This window comes from Loxodonta africana, chromosome 9, assembly GCF_030014295.1.
Source record: "Loxodonta africana isolate mLoxAfr1 chromosome 9, mLoxAfr1.hap2, whole genome shotgun sequence".
Taxonomy (NCBI): Eukaryota; Metazoa; Chordata; class Mammalia; order Proboscidea; family Elephantidae; genus Loxodonta; species Loxodonta africana.
Genome location: NC_087350.1, coordinates 25,540,098 through 25,555,911, shown reverse-complemented (window position 1 = coordinate 25,555,911; position 15,814 = coordinate 25,540,098). Strand labels below are relative to the sequence as shown.

Sequence of the window (15,814 nt, the reverse complement as noted above, 5' to 3'; positions counted from 1 at the left end):
TACAAAGCAAAAATAATTAAAATAGTGTGATCATGGTACCTAGGTCGACACAGAACAATGTACCAGAAAATAAAGTCCAGAAAGAGACTTAAAAAGATGTAAGAATTTACTGTATTTTAAAGAAATGTGAAAAGGCTGGATTACAGAAATACGGTAGGTTACAGGACAAAGCTAACTGGGAAAAATCAAGTTAAATCCCTGTCATCTTATACCATATACCAAAATAAATACATTTAAATATAAAAAAATCAACCCAAAGTCATACTTTTGATGAGTATAAATTGATTTTATTTATCTAAAGAGTAACGTGGCAATGTTAACTTATTCCACAAATACTCACTGAGCATCTAACTGCTAAGTGGTGGGTGTACAATGGTGAATAGAACAGAAAAGATTCTCACCCTCATAGGACTTGTCTGGTGGAAGAGACAGATACCATATAAATACTGTAATTACAAACCAACATATAAGCTAGGAAGGAAGAAACATGGCGTTATAACAGGAATAATGTGGTTTATTTCCCTGTGGACCAGAGAAGTGCTCTCTGAGGTAGTAACACTTTCAGATAAACCTTGAGTGGTGCGTAGGAACTGGATAATTCAAAAGCAGAGTTAAGAGCTTTCCAGGAACAAAAAACAGCATGTTTAAAGACCCCGAGGCAGCAAAGAGCCAGGAAAGTTCATGAAAAAAGGAGGCCAGTGTGGCTGGAATACGGCGAGGGAGAAGATGGTACAAAATGACTTTGGAGAGATAGAGGTCTGATCTTGGAGGGCCTTTGAAGCCGTAAGTAAAAGTCTTCATATTACTCCAAGTAAAACAGAAAGCCAGTGAAGGATTCTGAGCAGGACTGTTGTATGGTTAGATGTATGTTTTTTTAAAGGATCACCCTGGCTGCTGTGTGGAAAATATACTGGAGGGGGATTAAGACAGAGGTAGAAAGGCCGTTTAGTTTAATTGTTACTCCAAGTCCAGGTCAGAGATGACTATGCCTTTGATTAGGGTGAAAGCAATTCAAATGGAGAGAAGTGTATTTATTTGAGAAATAGTTAGGAGGCAGAATCAACAGGTTTTGTTGAGAGATTTAACATGGCAGGTGAGGAAGACAGACACTTAATGCAAGTTTCTATTTTAAGGAAAATGGTGAACAGATCAAAATCAGAAATACATATACTATTACGCCTAGGACTCTGACTTCTAGTAATTTATTCTAAAGTAAAGAGGAGTTAAGTGACTGGACGAAAGTATCCATAGGGGTGTTCAGTGCAGATCTGTTTATTACAACAAAGTATTTGGTATCAATTTAAATGTCTAACAGGATATAGGTTAAATACATGGTAAATTCACAAACCTGAAAACTCTATGATCATTAAAAATGATGATACAGAACTATATTTTCACACAATTTCAAAATAGTAATAACAGATGCAAAACCATTCTGACAGGATGTACACCAAAATTTTAACAATAAAATTTTTGATTTATTGGTTAAAAATTTCCTCTTTTATCAAAATTATTTTATATTCTGTACATAATCACTAGAGCTCTAATGACACAGTGGTTAAGAGTTCAGCTGCTAAGCAAAAGGTCGACAGTTCGAATCCACCAGCTGCAACCTGGAAAACCTATGGGGCAGTTCTACTCTCCCCTGTAGGGTTGCTATGAGTCAAAATCAACTCAATGGCAACGGGTTTGGTTTTTTTATTTAATCATTAATATAAAATACTATTTTAATTTTGGAAAAAAATAAACCACATAGTTACTGAAATAAAATCTACATGAATATGAGTATTATCTTTGTGAATGTCCTTCTGAACATGACAATAAAAACAGACAACAAAAAGGAAAAGATTCATAGATTTAACTTAATGGAAATACAAAAAAAAGATACCATAAACAAAATCAAAAGGCAAATAAAAAATATTGCAAAAAATAATCACAACTTACATGACAGGTATAAGGTCAATAATTGAAAAAAAAATACAATCTCACTAGTAAGCAAAGAAATATTTTATCAAACCTGTACATTAAAATTCTTTAAAAAATGTTTTGTCAACAGCCTGGTACTGGTACAAGAGACACACAGACCAATGGAAGAAAACTGAGAACCCATATGCAAATCCACCCACCTATGGTCATGTGATCTTTGACAAAGGACTAAAGTCCATTAAATAGGGAAAAGTTTTTGGGTTTTTTTTAGTCTTTTTAACTAACAGTGCTGGCAAAACTGGACATCGGCCTGTAAAGAAATGAAACAGGACCGATACCTCATACCATACACACAAACTAACTTAAAATGGATCAAAGACCTAAATATAAAACCTAAAACGATAAAGATCATGGAAGAAAAAATAGGGATAACACTAGGGGCCCTAATACATGGCAGAAATACAATACAAACCATAACTAACAATGTACAAATACCAGAAGAAAAACTAGCTAACTGGGGGCTTCTAAAAATTAACATTTCTGCTAATCAAAAGACTACACCAAAAGACTAAAATATTTTCAGCTACTACATATGTGACATCCCCACACATCTATCAGTTTGTTGTATTGTGGGGGCTTGCATGTTGCTGTGATGCTGGAAGCTATGCCACTGGTATTCAAATACCAGCATGGTCACCCACAGTGGACAGGTTTCAGCCAAGCTTCCAGACTAAGACAGACTAGGAAGAAGAACCTGGTGGTCTACTTCTGAAAAGAATCGGCCAGTGAAAACCTTACAAATAGCAACAGAATATTGTCTGATACAGTGCCAGAAGACGAGTCCCCCAGGTTGGAAGGTACTCAAAATAAGACTGGGGAAGAGCTGCCTTCTCAAGGTAGAGTCGACGTTAATCATGTGGACGGAGTCAAGCTTTTGGGACCTTCATTTGCTGATGTGGCACAACTTAAAAGAAGAAGAAATAGCTATAAACATCCATTAATAATCGGAACATAGAATGTATGAAGCATGAATCTAGGAGACTGGAAACTGTCAAAAATGAAATGGAACACATAAACATTCACATCCTAGGTATCAGTCAGCTGATATTGTCCGGTATTGGCCATACTGAATTGAACAATCATAATGTATACTATGCCGGGAATGATAACTGAAGAGGAATGGCGCTGCACTCATTGTCAAAAAGAACATTTCAGGATCTATCCTCAAGTACAACAATTCCAGTGATAGGATAATATCCATACGCCTACAAGGAAGACCAGTTAATATAACTGTTATTCAAATTTACGCACCAACTGCTAAGGCTAAAGATGAATAAACTGAAGATTTTTACCAACTTCTCAAGTCTGAAATTGATCAAACATCAATCGGGATGCATTGATAATTACTCATGATTGGAATTTGAAAGCTGGAAGCGAAGAAGAAGGATTGGTAGTTGGAAAACATGGCCTTGGTGACAGAAACGATGCTGGAGACTGCACAATAGAATTTTGCAAGACCAACGACATCTTCATTGCAAATACCTTTTTCCGCCAACATAAATGCCAACTATACACGTGGACTTTGCCAGATGGAATACGCAAGAATCAAATCAACTACATCTGTGGAAACAGATGTTGGAAAAGCTTAATATCATCAGTCAGAACAAGGCCGGGGACAACTGTGGAACAGACTATCAATTGCTCACATGCAAGTTCAAGTTGAAGCCTAAGAAAATTAGAACAAGTCCATGACAGCCAAAGAAAAACCTTGAGCATATCCCACCTGAATTTAGACACCATCTCAAGAATAGATTTGACACTTGGAACACTAATGACCAAAGGTCAGACAAGCTGAGGAAGGACATCAAGGATATCATACATGAAGAAAGTCAGAGGCCATTAAAAAGAAAGACCAAAACTGATGTCAGAAGAGACTCTGAAGCTTGTCCTTGAACGTCGAGTATAAAAGTGAAAGTAAGAAATGATAAAGTAAAAGAGCTGAACAGAAGATTTCAAAGTGCTGCTCAAGAAGACTAAAGTATTATAATGACTTGTGCAAAGACCTAGAGACAGAAAACCAAAAGGGAAGAACACTCTCGGCATTTCTCAAGCTGAAAGAACAGAAGAAAAATTCAAGCCTCAAGTTGCAATACTGAGGGATTCTACGGGAAAATATTAAACAACACAAGAAGCATCAAAAGAATATAGAAGGAATACACAGAGTCACTATGCCAAAAAGAATTGGTTGACATTCAACCATTTCAAGAGGTAGCATATGAGGAACTGATGGTACTGAAGGAAGAAGTCCAAGCTGCACTGAAGCCACTGGCAAAAAACAAGGCTCCAGGAATTGACTGAACACCAACTGAAATGTTTCAACAAACGGGTGCAGCACTGAAGTGCTCACTCATCTATGCCAAGAAATTTGGAAGACAGCTACCTGGCCAACTGAATGAAGAGATCCATATTTATGCCTAGGCCCAAGAAAGGTGATCCGACTGAATGCAGAAATTACTGAACGATATCATTAATATCACATGCAAGTAAAATTTTGCTGAAGATCATCCAAAAGCAGCTGCTGCAGTACACTCTCAGGGGACTGCCAGAAATTCAAGCCGGATTTAGAAGAGGATGTGGAATGAGGGATGTCACTGCTGACATCTGATGGATCCTGGCTGAAAGCAGAGAATACCTGAAAGATGTTTACCTGTTTGACTATGCAAAGGTATTCGACTGTGTGGATCATAATAAATTATGGATAACACCGTGAAGAACAGGAACTCCGGAACACTTAGCTGTGCTTAAGAGGAACCTGTACACAGATCAAGAGGCAGTTGTTCGGACAGAACAAGGGAATACTGCATGGTTTAAAGTCAGGAAAGATGTATGTCAGCGTTGTGTCCTTTCACCATACCTATTCAATCTGTATGCTAAGCAAATAATCCAAGAAGCTGGACTATATGAAGAAGAACGTGGCATCAGAATTGGAGGAAGACTCATTAACAGCCTGTATGAAGATGACACAATCCTGCTTGCTGAAACTGAAGAGGACTTGAGGCACTTACTGATAAAGATCAAAGACTACAGCCTTCAGTATGATTATACCTCAACATAAAGGAAACAAAAATCCTCACAATGGGACCAATAAGCAATATCATGATAAACGGAGAAAAGACTGATGTTGTCAAGGATTTCATTTTACTTGGATCCACAATCAACACCCATGGAAGCAGCAATTAAGAAATCAAAAGATACAATGCACCGGGCAAATGTACTGCAAAAGACCTCTTAAAAAATGTTGAAAAGCAAAGATGTCACCTTGAGGACTAAGGTGCCCCTGACTCAAGCCATGGTGTTTCCATCACCTCATATGCATGAGAAAGCTGGCCAATGAATAAGGAAGGTTGAAGAAGAATTGACGCCTTTGAATTATGACGTTGGTGAAGAATACTGAATATATCACAGACTGCCAGAATAATGAACAAACCTGTGTTGGAGAAAGTACAGCCAGAATGCTCCTTGGAAGCAAGGATGGCAAGACTACATCTCACATACTTTGGACATGTTATGAAGAGGGACCAGTCCCTGGAGAAGGACATCATGCTTGGTAAAATAGAGGGTCAGCGAAAAAGAGGAAGACCCTCAAGGAGATGGACTGACACAGTGGCTGCAACAATGGGCTCAAGTGTAACAACTGCGAAGATGGCACAGGACTTGGTACGGTTTCCTTCTGTCGTACATAGGGTTGCTATGAGTCGGCACAGGCCTGTCGGTGCCTAACAAAAGCACACTGTTTTTTTTAGTATAATGCTATTTCACATTTAATAGACCACAGTATAGTGTAAACGTAACTTTTATATGCACTGAGAAACAAAAAAATTCGTGTGATTCACTTTATTGCGATACTCACTTTATTTCAGTTGCCTAGAACCGAACCTACAATATTGCTGAGGTATGCCTCTATCTCCTATCTCTTAGAAGCCCGAGTGCTGCAACGCTTAAGTGTTTGGCTGCTAACACTTGGTGGTCGGTGGTTTAAACCACCAGCCACTCTGCAGGAATCCCTATAGTGCAGTTCTACTCTGTCACACAATTCCTATCTCTAGTCTATACCTTCTTTTAAGTTTTCCTAGGCACTTCAGTGAAATTAATATTCCTATATAAAGCTTTGCTGTCAGCTCCAAACCTTCAAAAATTCTTCACTGTCTATTGACAACATTCTGAATCAGGAGCTTAAGATCCTCCACAATCTTTTCCAACTTACCGAACTTATGATCCTCTACGAAGTATCTGTTTTAATTAAACTGGTTTACACGGCATTCCAGTCTCCTCCTTCACCTCTGCAGCATGTTAAAATGCTACTGTCTAAAATTCCAATTCAATGCTCTTTTCTCCTCACAAAGTCATCTCGCTTCAATTCCTGTGAATTACTATGGTCTTTATCACTACCATCCTTTTATGGACTTAACATTTTCTACCCTGCATAAAAACTTACTGAATGCATACTGTGTGCAACATGCTTTGCTGAACATTTTAAATCACAATTGCTAATTTTCCTAATAATCCAAGAAAGACAAGTAATTCCATCCAAAGTAACATAGCTGCTGAGCTGTAGAGCTATGTTTTCTTACTAGGTTTGTTTGACTTCAAAAGTCTGCTCTTTTTCCACCATACCATACCACCCAACGCTTTGATTATATCATTAATATTACTAAATCATTTAATTAAAATTACATATACACAACTTGGAAACCCTGGTGGCGTAGTGGTTAAGTGCTACGGATGCTAACCAAAGGGTCGGCAGTTCATATCCGCCAGGTGCTCCTTGGAAACCCTCTGAGGCAGCTGTACTCTGTCCTATAGGGTCTTTATGAATTGGAATCGACTCGACAGCACTGGGTTTGGTTTTGGTTTATACACAACTGGGTCCCCTGGTGGCACAGCGGTTAAAAGCTTGGCTGCTAATCAAAAGAGCGAAAGTTCAAATCCACCAGCCGCTTGCTGGAAACCCTATGAGGCAGCTCTACTCTGCCATACTGAGTTGCCATGAGTCAGAACTGACTCGACGGAAACAGGTTTGGTTTTTATACACAACTTTGTCCCACAAAGGGTCTGAGGCAGCTAAGTATTTGCTGAAATACATTAATATTCTTCCTTCTGTTCAAAATGGTCTGAGATGGCAGAAAAAAAACAAACATATGGACTACCAAGGAAAAAAATCATACTCAATAAACGAGGAAGCAAATACATGAACCACAAATGTTAACATAGTTGCTTGCACTGTACATAAAATTTGGCCGTCAAGGCAATCTAAGAAAATAATAAATTTGTCTCAATACCTGAAAGGAAGAATCTCACAAGTACCTCAGAGGAGGCAAGAATTTTCTGCTACTAAATTGAAAATACATCTTCATGTGGAATAATATTATTTATAAGCCAATCTTACTGCTGCATTAGGATAAGGAGTTCTCAACAGCCTAAATTCTCGTGTCTTGTATAACACAACACAGTAGGTGTTTAATCTGTTGAATTATTTACCAGTCTTCTTAGTAAACAAAGGAATAACATCTACTAAAGACAGTGAAAGAACAAAAAAAAAGCTTTTAGGATTTACAATAGCCAGCAGAAATCTGTCAGTTGGGAACAGATGAAATGAAAGGACTGCTCAGTAGAAATTAGAATATGGCAAAACTTACAGCCTTTTCTCTTTTCAGAAAAGGAAATTAGTGCTATTTAAAAAAGTTTTTTTTCAGCTTGCAAGCAGCCATCCAAGGCACAATTGGTCTCTTATTTGCCTGGAGCAACAGAGGAAGAAGGAGAGTCAGGAATAGGAAGAGGATGTAAAACGTGTGGCCAATTTTCTCCCTGATCAACTGCCTCCTTTGCCGTAAGACCAGAAGAACTGGATGGTGTGTGGCCACCATTACTACACATTTTGATCAAGACTTCATAGAAGAATCCTGATCAAAAGGTGAAAAATACAGTACAGAATTTCAAATTCTCAGGGACTTCAGACTTTATGGAGCCATGGAGGCTGGATAAGCCCCTGAAACTACTGGCCTGAGATAATCTTTAAATCTTAAACCAAAAATATTCCCTGAAGCCCTCTTTAAAGCAAACAACAATACTTCAGCTTAATTAGTAAAGAATGTCTATGTTGAGCATTGTGCTATTTTAAGGCCTACTACATGGGATCAAACTGACAATAGCAACCAGAAAGATTAGATAAGAACCTAAGGGGGCAGTGAGTTTATGTTAATGGAAGAACAACTCAGAAAAGGAGGGTGAAAATAGTTCCACAACTCAGAGAACGTAATCAGTGTCACTAAATTGTACATGTAGAAACTTGAATTGGTGTTTTTTTGCTGTGTGTATTCTTAACAAAAACAAATTATTAAAAAAATATATGTGTGTGTGTATGTGTGTGTGTGTGTGTGTATATTTTTTTCAGCAACATCTGGCAGCCCAGAGATTAAATCAGAATACTGAGAGCCAATGCTGCATATGGCAAGAAGGAAGTTAACAGAGAATTAAGGAAGCGACAGGGACATTACGTTCATGGTGACATTATTGAATATACTTACTACAAGTTTCAGGTTGAAGGAACAGTTATTGATGGATTGGAAGTCAATGTAAGGTAAAGAATAGCTTCATTGTTAAGAGGAAGTAAGACAGAAGAGTAGAGGCTGTGATGAGAAAACTAAATGCAGACTTCGGGGTCTGAGAGGTAGAACACTTTTTTAATACGATGAGATCTAAGATGTGGCATCGAGAAACAGGTAGTAGGTCATACCTCTTCCTGACTCCATGAATCCAGGAGTGAGGAATGAGGAAAGGAAGCATCCTTTCTCCTTAGATAAATCTTTTGGGTAACACTGGTCTGTAGCAAGGGCTGGCAAACTTCTTCCATAAAGGGGCCGACAGTAAATATTTCAGCCTTTGTGGGCTATGTAGAGTATCTGTCACATTTTTAAAAAACAATCCTTTAGAAATGTGAATACCACTCTTAGTTAGTGGGCTTTACAAAAAGACTGCTGACCAGATTCGATCCATGGGTCAGAGTTTGCAAACCCTGGTCTACGGGATAAAATTCTAACTTCTTAGTTTCACAGGGGAGGATATTAATAATCTAAATCCAATCTATCGCTCCAGTCATGACATCCCACACTCACTCACTCTACATTTCTTGGATGCAGAATTTTGTATTTTCCTGTCTAAGGCCTTTCATAACTCTGGGCCTTTGTTCTTGGGGTTCCCTTAGGCAGCAAAGTCTGTCTCCATTTCTTAGCTTATGTAGCTTGTCATCATTCAAAATCCAACTCATATGTCACTTCTTCATATGCCCTTCATAATTCACCCAAGCAGTCATCTACTAACTTTTCTATTCAAACCTCTTTCTACTGTTCAAATCTCTCTTAAAAGCCTTCATGGTGATGCACAATAATCTCCCTCCTCACAGCCCCACTATTCTGAGTGTCTAAGGGAAGGAATGTCATATCCACCTTGGTATTCCCACTCTCCACACCAGTGCCTAACAGATCCTAGCAAATAGTACATACTCAATAAATATTAATCAATGAACACACTACATTATTCACACATTTTAATATAAATATTTGTGTGATAATGACTGTTACTTTATACGATCAGAACTGGATTCCACAGCTTACTTTTTAAAAAATTTCCATTTTAATTTCGGTGTGACTTTAAGAGAATTTTCTACTTTACATGCCTGGTTGTGTTCATGAGTTGTACAATTATCTGTTCCATTATATTCTGTTAGCTGTTCTCTTCTTTTTTCTCTAATAAGAATTTTATGAACATCATCTTCCAGTCTATTGAAGAATCCTCCATCATGTGATAAAGTCTGAGAAGAACTCAATTCCTGTCAAAAATGAATTATGATTTACTATCATTCAACACAAAAGTCTACGCATTTAATAAACCTAGGTAACCACTATAGAGAATGAAAGAAAAATGAAAACTAAGAGACAATCTACCATGTGATCTCTGTTTCCCAAAGACAGAGAAACAAACAGTAGACACATTTTAGCAGTCATTTCCCATTCCCTCTCAATAGCTTCCCAGAGGCCTAGGCAACACTCATCTACTTTTTGTCTCTATGTGTTTTCCTATTCTGGACATTTGCTATAAATTAAATCATACAAAATGTGGTCTTTTGTGATTGGCTACTTTCACTTAGCATAATGTTTTCAAGGTTCATCCATGTTGTATCATGCGTCAGTACTTCATTTCTTCTTATTACTGAATAATATTCCATTGTTTATCCATTCATCAGCTGATGTACATTTGAGTTGTTTCTACTTTTTGGCTATAATGAATAATGCTACTACGGACATTCATTTACAAGTTTTTGTGTGGACATGTTTTCAATTCTTTTAGGTACATACCTAGGAGAGCCGTTGGATCATATGGTAGCTAAGTTCAACCTTTAGAAGAACTGCCAGGTGGTTTTCCAAAGCAGCTGCACTATTTTATGATCTCACCCTCATAAACTGTATGAGGGTTCTTATTTCTCCATATCCTCACCAATACTTCCTGTTATCTATCTTTTTGATTATAACCATCCTAAAGGGTGAGAAGTGGTACTATGGTTTTGATTTGTATTTCCCTGATGGCTAAAAGTATTCAGCATCTTTCCATGTGCTTATTGGCCACCATATGCCTTCTCTGTAGAAATGTCTATTCAGATGCTCTGCCTATTTTTTAACTGGGTTACTTGTCTTTTTGTTACTGAGCAGTAAGAGTTCTTTATATATTTAAGTTCCTTATCAGATATATAGTTTTCAAAAAATTTTTCCCATTCTGTGGATTCTTTTCATTTTCTTGATGCTCTTTGCATCACAATTTTTTTTAGTTTGTTGGAGTCACATTTATCTATTATTTCTTTCATTGATCGTGCTTTTGATATCATATTCAAGAAACCATTGTCGGACCAAAGGTCACAAAGATTTCCTCCTATATATTTTCTGAAAGTTCATAGTTTTCACTCTAATATTTAGGCGTGTGGTTCATTTTGAGTTAATTTTTTATATGGTGTGAGGAAGGGGTCCACATTAATAATTTCACATGTAGGAATGCAGCAACATTTGTTACAAAGACTATTCTTTCCCTTTGTGCCCTTGTCAAAAATCAAGTGAATGTAAGTGTAGGGGCTTACTTCTGGACTCTCAATTCTATTTGAGTGATCTCTCTGACTAGCCTTACACCACTACCACAATGTCTTGATTGCTGTAGCTTTGTATTGTTTAATCTTTTAGATTATACTGCGAAATAATTTTTAGATAAATTATACACAGTTATGGTAAGTAGATAAGATTTTATCATTATTTATTCAACCATGTAAAATTAGAAATTTTACACATTCTCCAAGAAAGAGTAGCATTTCCTCTCCAGTTTCTTGTTGTGAAGACAGACTGAAGAAAATGTTCCTCTCACTGGCTTTACATGTCCTATATTCTTGAGCTATAATACTCCTGATTTACACAATTTAATTGTATTCATAAGCAAATGACCCAGAAGTTCAATGACTGCTAATTCTTTTCACGTATTTTACAAAGTAACGTGCAGAGAAAAAACTTGTATACCAGTGCTTAATATACCAGTAACTTTAAAAGTGTTTGCATAGCACTTTACATTTTTCAGAACATTTACAAAAACATCCCTTTATTTGATTTTAATAAACACTATGAGAGGTTGATAAACCAAAAAAAACCAACCCATTGCCATTGAATTGATTCAGACTCATGAGGTTCACAGAGAAAGCTTTATTTCTCCACAAGGTAATCATGGCCTCAGAAAAGTTAAATGACTCACACATGGATTATTCTATTAAGTGACACATATAAAGCCTAGTGTTTCATAAAATACTTCTAATTATATTCTGGTAAAATTTCATTTTAAAGTAATAAATACAAAAATACGTAAAACACTGCTGAGCTCCTATGGAAGGAACGACCTGCTTTTGGCAACTAATCAGCTTCTGGGTTTCACCTCAATAAAGACTGCAGTTCTACCAAGTATCCTCTGTTTTTGATAGCTTCTACCATTACCAGCAATCTATCTCAAGGGGCATACTATCTCAAGGGGCACTATGCCCCTTGAGTGTTTTTTGAGTGAGGCCCAAAATTTATTTTCAGCCTATAAAAGAAATTTTCCAAACAGTACACTGATAAGAAGCTAAAAGAAAAAAAAAGCAAAAATAAACCACAATCACACTTACACAAAAGACAAAACTGTAGCAAATATAAGACCACAGATCCGTTAAGTTAATAAGAAAAGTCTGTTATCGTTAGCTGTCACTGAGTCCATTCTGACTCAGGGCAACCCCAAGTGTGCAGAGTAGACCTGCTCCATATGATCTTCAGGGCTGAGACCTCTTGGAACTAGATCAGCAGGCAGGTCTTTCGAGGAGCATCTGGGTGGGTTTGAACCACCAACTTTTTGGCTAGTAGTCAAGTGCTTAATTGTTTCCGCCACCGAGGAACTCCTCAGAAAGGTCTAGTCAATTCAACTTCTATTTAACTCAACTTTTGAGAATTTAGTATACGCCAAGCATATAATAAATAAGACAGTGTGGTTCTGGGGTAAGTATACCACATAGATCAATGGAACAGAATTCAGAATTTAGATATAAATCCTTACATTTATGGTCACTTTATTTTTGACTAAGGAGTCAAGGCATTTCACTAAGAAGAGTGTTTCAAGAAATGGTGCTGGAACAATTGGATATCCACATGCCAAAAGGTGAATTTAGACTCTTTCTTTAGATCGTACACAAAAATTTACTCAAAATGGATCACAGACTTTCAAGGAAGAACTAAAGCTATAAAGCTTCTAGAAGAAATCATAATGACCTTGGTTAGGCAAAGATTTATTAAGTGAACATCAAAAGCATGATCCATAAATGAAAAAACTGATAAACTGGACTTCATCAAAATTTAAAAATTTTGTGCTTCAAAAGGCACATTAAAAAAATAAAAAGGCAAACAAAACCTGAGAAAAAATATTTGCAAATCACGTATCTGATGTAAAACCTGTATCCAAAATGTATTAAGAAAACCTATGACTCAATAAGACAACACACTTAAAAATAGGCAAGAGATGTGAATAAACATTTCACCAAAGATACAAGAATACCACATTTTTATGCAAATAAGACACACCTCGTTTATTTGCCAACCGCACCTCTGCCCCACGAGGTATTTTCATAAATGCACTGCACTTTTTTTTTTTTTTTTTACAGCAACATGCAAAAGAAAAAAAAAAATTGGCATACTGAGCTTACAAAAATACCTCCCGGGGGAGAGGGCAGTTGGCAAAATATAGAAGATGTGCGTTATCTGTGTAAAAACACGACAGCTGATAAGCACATGAAAAATACTCTAAATCATTAGTTATCAGAGAAATTTACATTAAAATCATGATGAGATAACACTACATAATCACTAGAATGGTTATAATCAAAACAGACAATATTAAGTATTGGTGAGGATATGGAGAAACTCCAACTCTCAAACTTTGCTAATGGGAATGATAAATGGTACAGTCACTTTGGAAAATAGGTTGGCAGTTTCTAAAAAGTTAAACATTAATTTATCGTATGAACCAGCAACTGCATTCGTAGGTATCCACCTAAGAGAAATGAAAACATATCTATACAAATGTTCATAGTAGCATTATTCCTAATGGCCAAAAAGTGGAAGCAACCCAAATGCTCAACTAGCGAATTGAAAACATTTATACTGTGGAATACTATTCAATAATAAAATAGAATGAACTACTGATACAGGCTATAACATCTATTAATCTCAAAAATATTACGCTAAGTGAAAGTGAGACACAGAAGACTACATGTTGTATGACTCTATGCATATTAGATGGCCAAAAAAGACAAACTCTACAGAGACAGAAAGATCAGTGGTTGCCTGTGGGGAGGAGTAGGGATTGACCGCAAATGGATACAAGGGAACTTTTTGGGATGACAGAAATGTTCTAAAACTAGATAGCAGTGACAGTTGCTAACTCTTTAAATATATTAAAAATATTGAGTTGTACACTTACAATGGGTGAATTTTTTATGTGTAAATTATACGTTAATAACCTGTTGCCGTCAAGTGGATTTCATAGTGACTCTGTAGGAGAGTAGAACTGCCCCATACAGTTTCCAAGGAGCACCTGGTAGATCCAAACTGTTGATCTTTTGGTTAGCAAATGTAGCTCTTAACCACTGTGCCACCAGGGTTTCCACACATCAATAAAGCAGTTTAGAAATAAAGAGGACATCAACAACAATCCAGTTTAAAAAATGGGCAAAGCACTTGAATAGATATATCTCAAAGAAAATACACAAATGGCCAAGAAAAGATGTTCGACACCGCCATTAGGGAAATCTAAATCAAAACCAACTGCCATTAGGGAAATCCAAATCAAAACCACGATGACTTCACACCCACCAGAGTGGCTACTATCAGAAAAACTAAATAACAAGTGTTGGGGAGGATGTGGAGAAGCTGGTGGGAATGTGAAATGGCACAGCCACTGTGGAAAGCTGCTTGGTGAGCCCTCAAAAAGTTAAAAATAGAGTTATCACATAACTTAGTAATTCTACTCTTGGTATTTCCTCAAAACACTTGAAAGCAGGGACTTAAACAGATACTCGGTACACCAATGTTCATTGCAGAATTATTCACAATAGCCAAAAGGTGGAAACAACCAAGTGTCCATCAACAACAGATAAATGGATAAACAAAATGTGGTATGCCCATACAAGAAAATATTATCCAGTCATAAAGAGAAATGAATTTCTGATATATGCTCAGAGAAATGAAGTTCTGATATATGCTACAACATGGATAAACTAAAAACATTATGCCAAGTGAAATATATCAGGCACAAGAAAATATTTGCCTTTTGTGTCTAACACATATCTTCATATATGTGTCCCACATGAAGTATCTAGAAAAAGCAAATGCATAGAGATAAAAGTCAGGAGAAAATGGGAAATTATTGTTCTTAAGGGTACTGAGTTTCTTTTGAGCAATGAAAAACTACTGAAAAGTGTGATGATGGTTATACAATATGGTGAAATGTAATTAATGTCACTGAATTGTACAATTAAAAATGGTTAAAATGGCAAATGTTTTGTTATACATATTATTATTACCACAATAAAATTAAAAAATAAAGAAGCTGTCTGTGATCCCACCGTTTTCCTGAAAAACTACCTTTTGCCCATCTATGTACTCTCACCCTATTCTCATCCCTCTGCCTCCAGGGGAGGTAACCATTATCCCAAATTTAGTATTTATCACCAACACCCTTTTTTTGTTGTTTTACAGATGTGTCACTAAATATTATTTTGACTGCTTTTTATTTTTACTTATGAACACTTTTACCCATATACTCTATAATATACCTAGATTAAATAATTGTTAAGGCTTTCTTATATTCACTCCTCTCCCTTTTTATTTGCTTAGGTATTTTAAAGTATAAATATAAATATCATGAAATTTCATATAAAAATTCTCCCATATGCAGCCATGAAAAATAAAATTTCCAATTTAACCACAATATCATCACACCTAATAAAAATTATATTCCTTATTAATATTCTCATTATCTAGTTCATATTTAAATTTCATCAATTGGGTCAAAGTGTCATTGCTAATTAGGGTCCACAGATGAAACTGGTCCTATCTCTTAAATCAACTTTAATCCACAACGCTCCCCCACTCCCCGCCTTTCTTCTCCATGACACTTTCTTGTTGAAGAGACCAGGTCAGTTGTCCTACAGAGATCTGCCTGGTCACTTCCTTTACGTATCATTTATCTTGCACTTCTATGTAATCCCTATAAAAAATACTTC

The 15,814-nt window shown here is 36.5% G+C and overlaps 1 protein-coding gene across 4 annotated transcripts in view; it reads right to left on the bottom strand.

The window, feature by feature from the left end:
- Positions 1–15,814, bottom strand: part of GKAP1 (G kinase anchoring protein 1) — a 94,259-nt gene that overhangs the window by 10,280 nt on the left and 68,165 nt on the right. For 3 of the 4 annotated variants that reach the window (XM_064291191.1, XM_064291190.1, XM_064291192.1), the window contains one exon: positions 9,655–9,811. The exons of the other annotated variant lie outside the window; for it this stretch is intronic. In XM_064291191.1, coding sequence (XP_064147261.1) covers positions 9,655–9,811 — 157 coding nt within the window. The remainder of the gene's footprint in view (positions 1–9,654; positions 9,812–15,814) is intronic. 4 annotated transcript variants of the gene reach the window in all.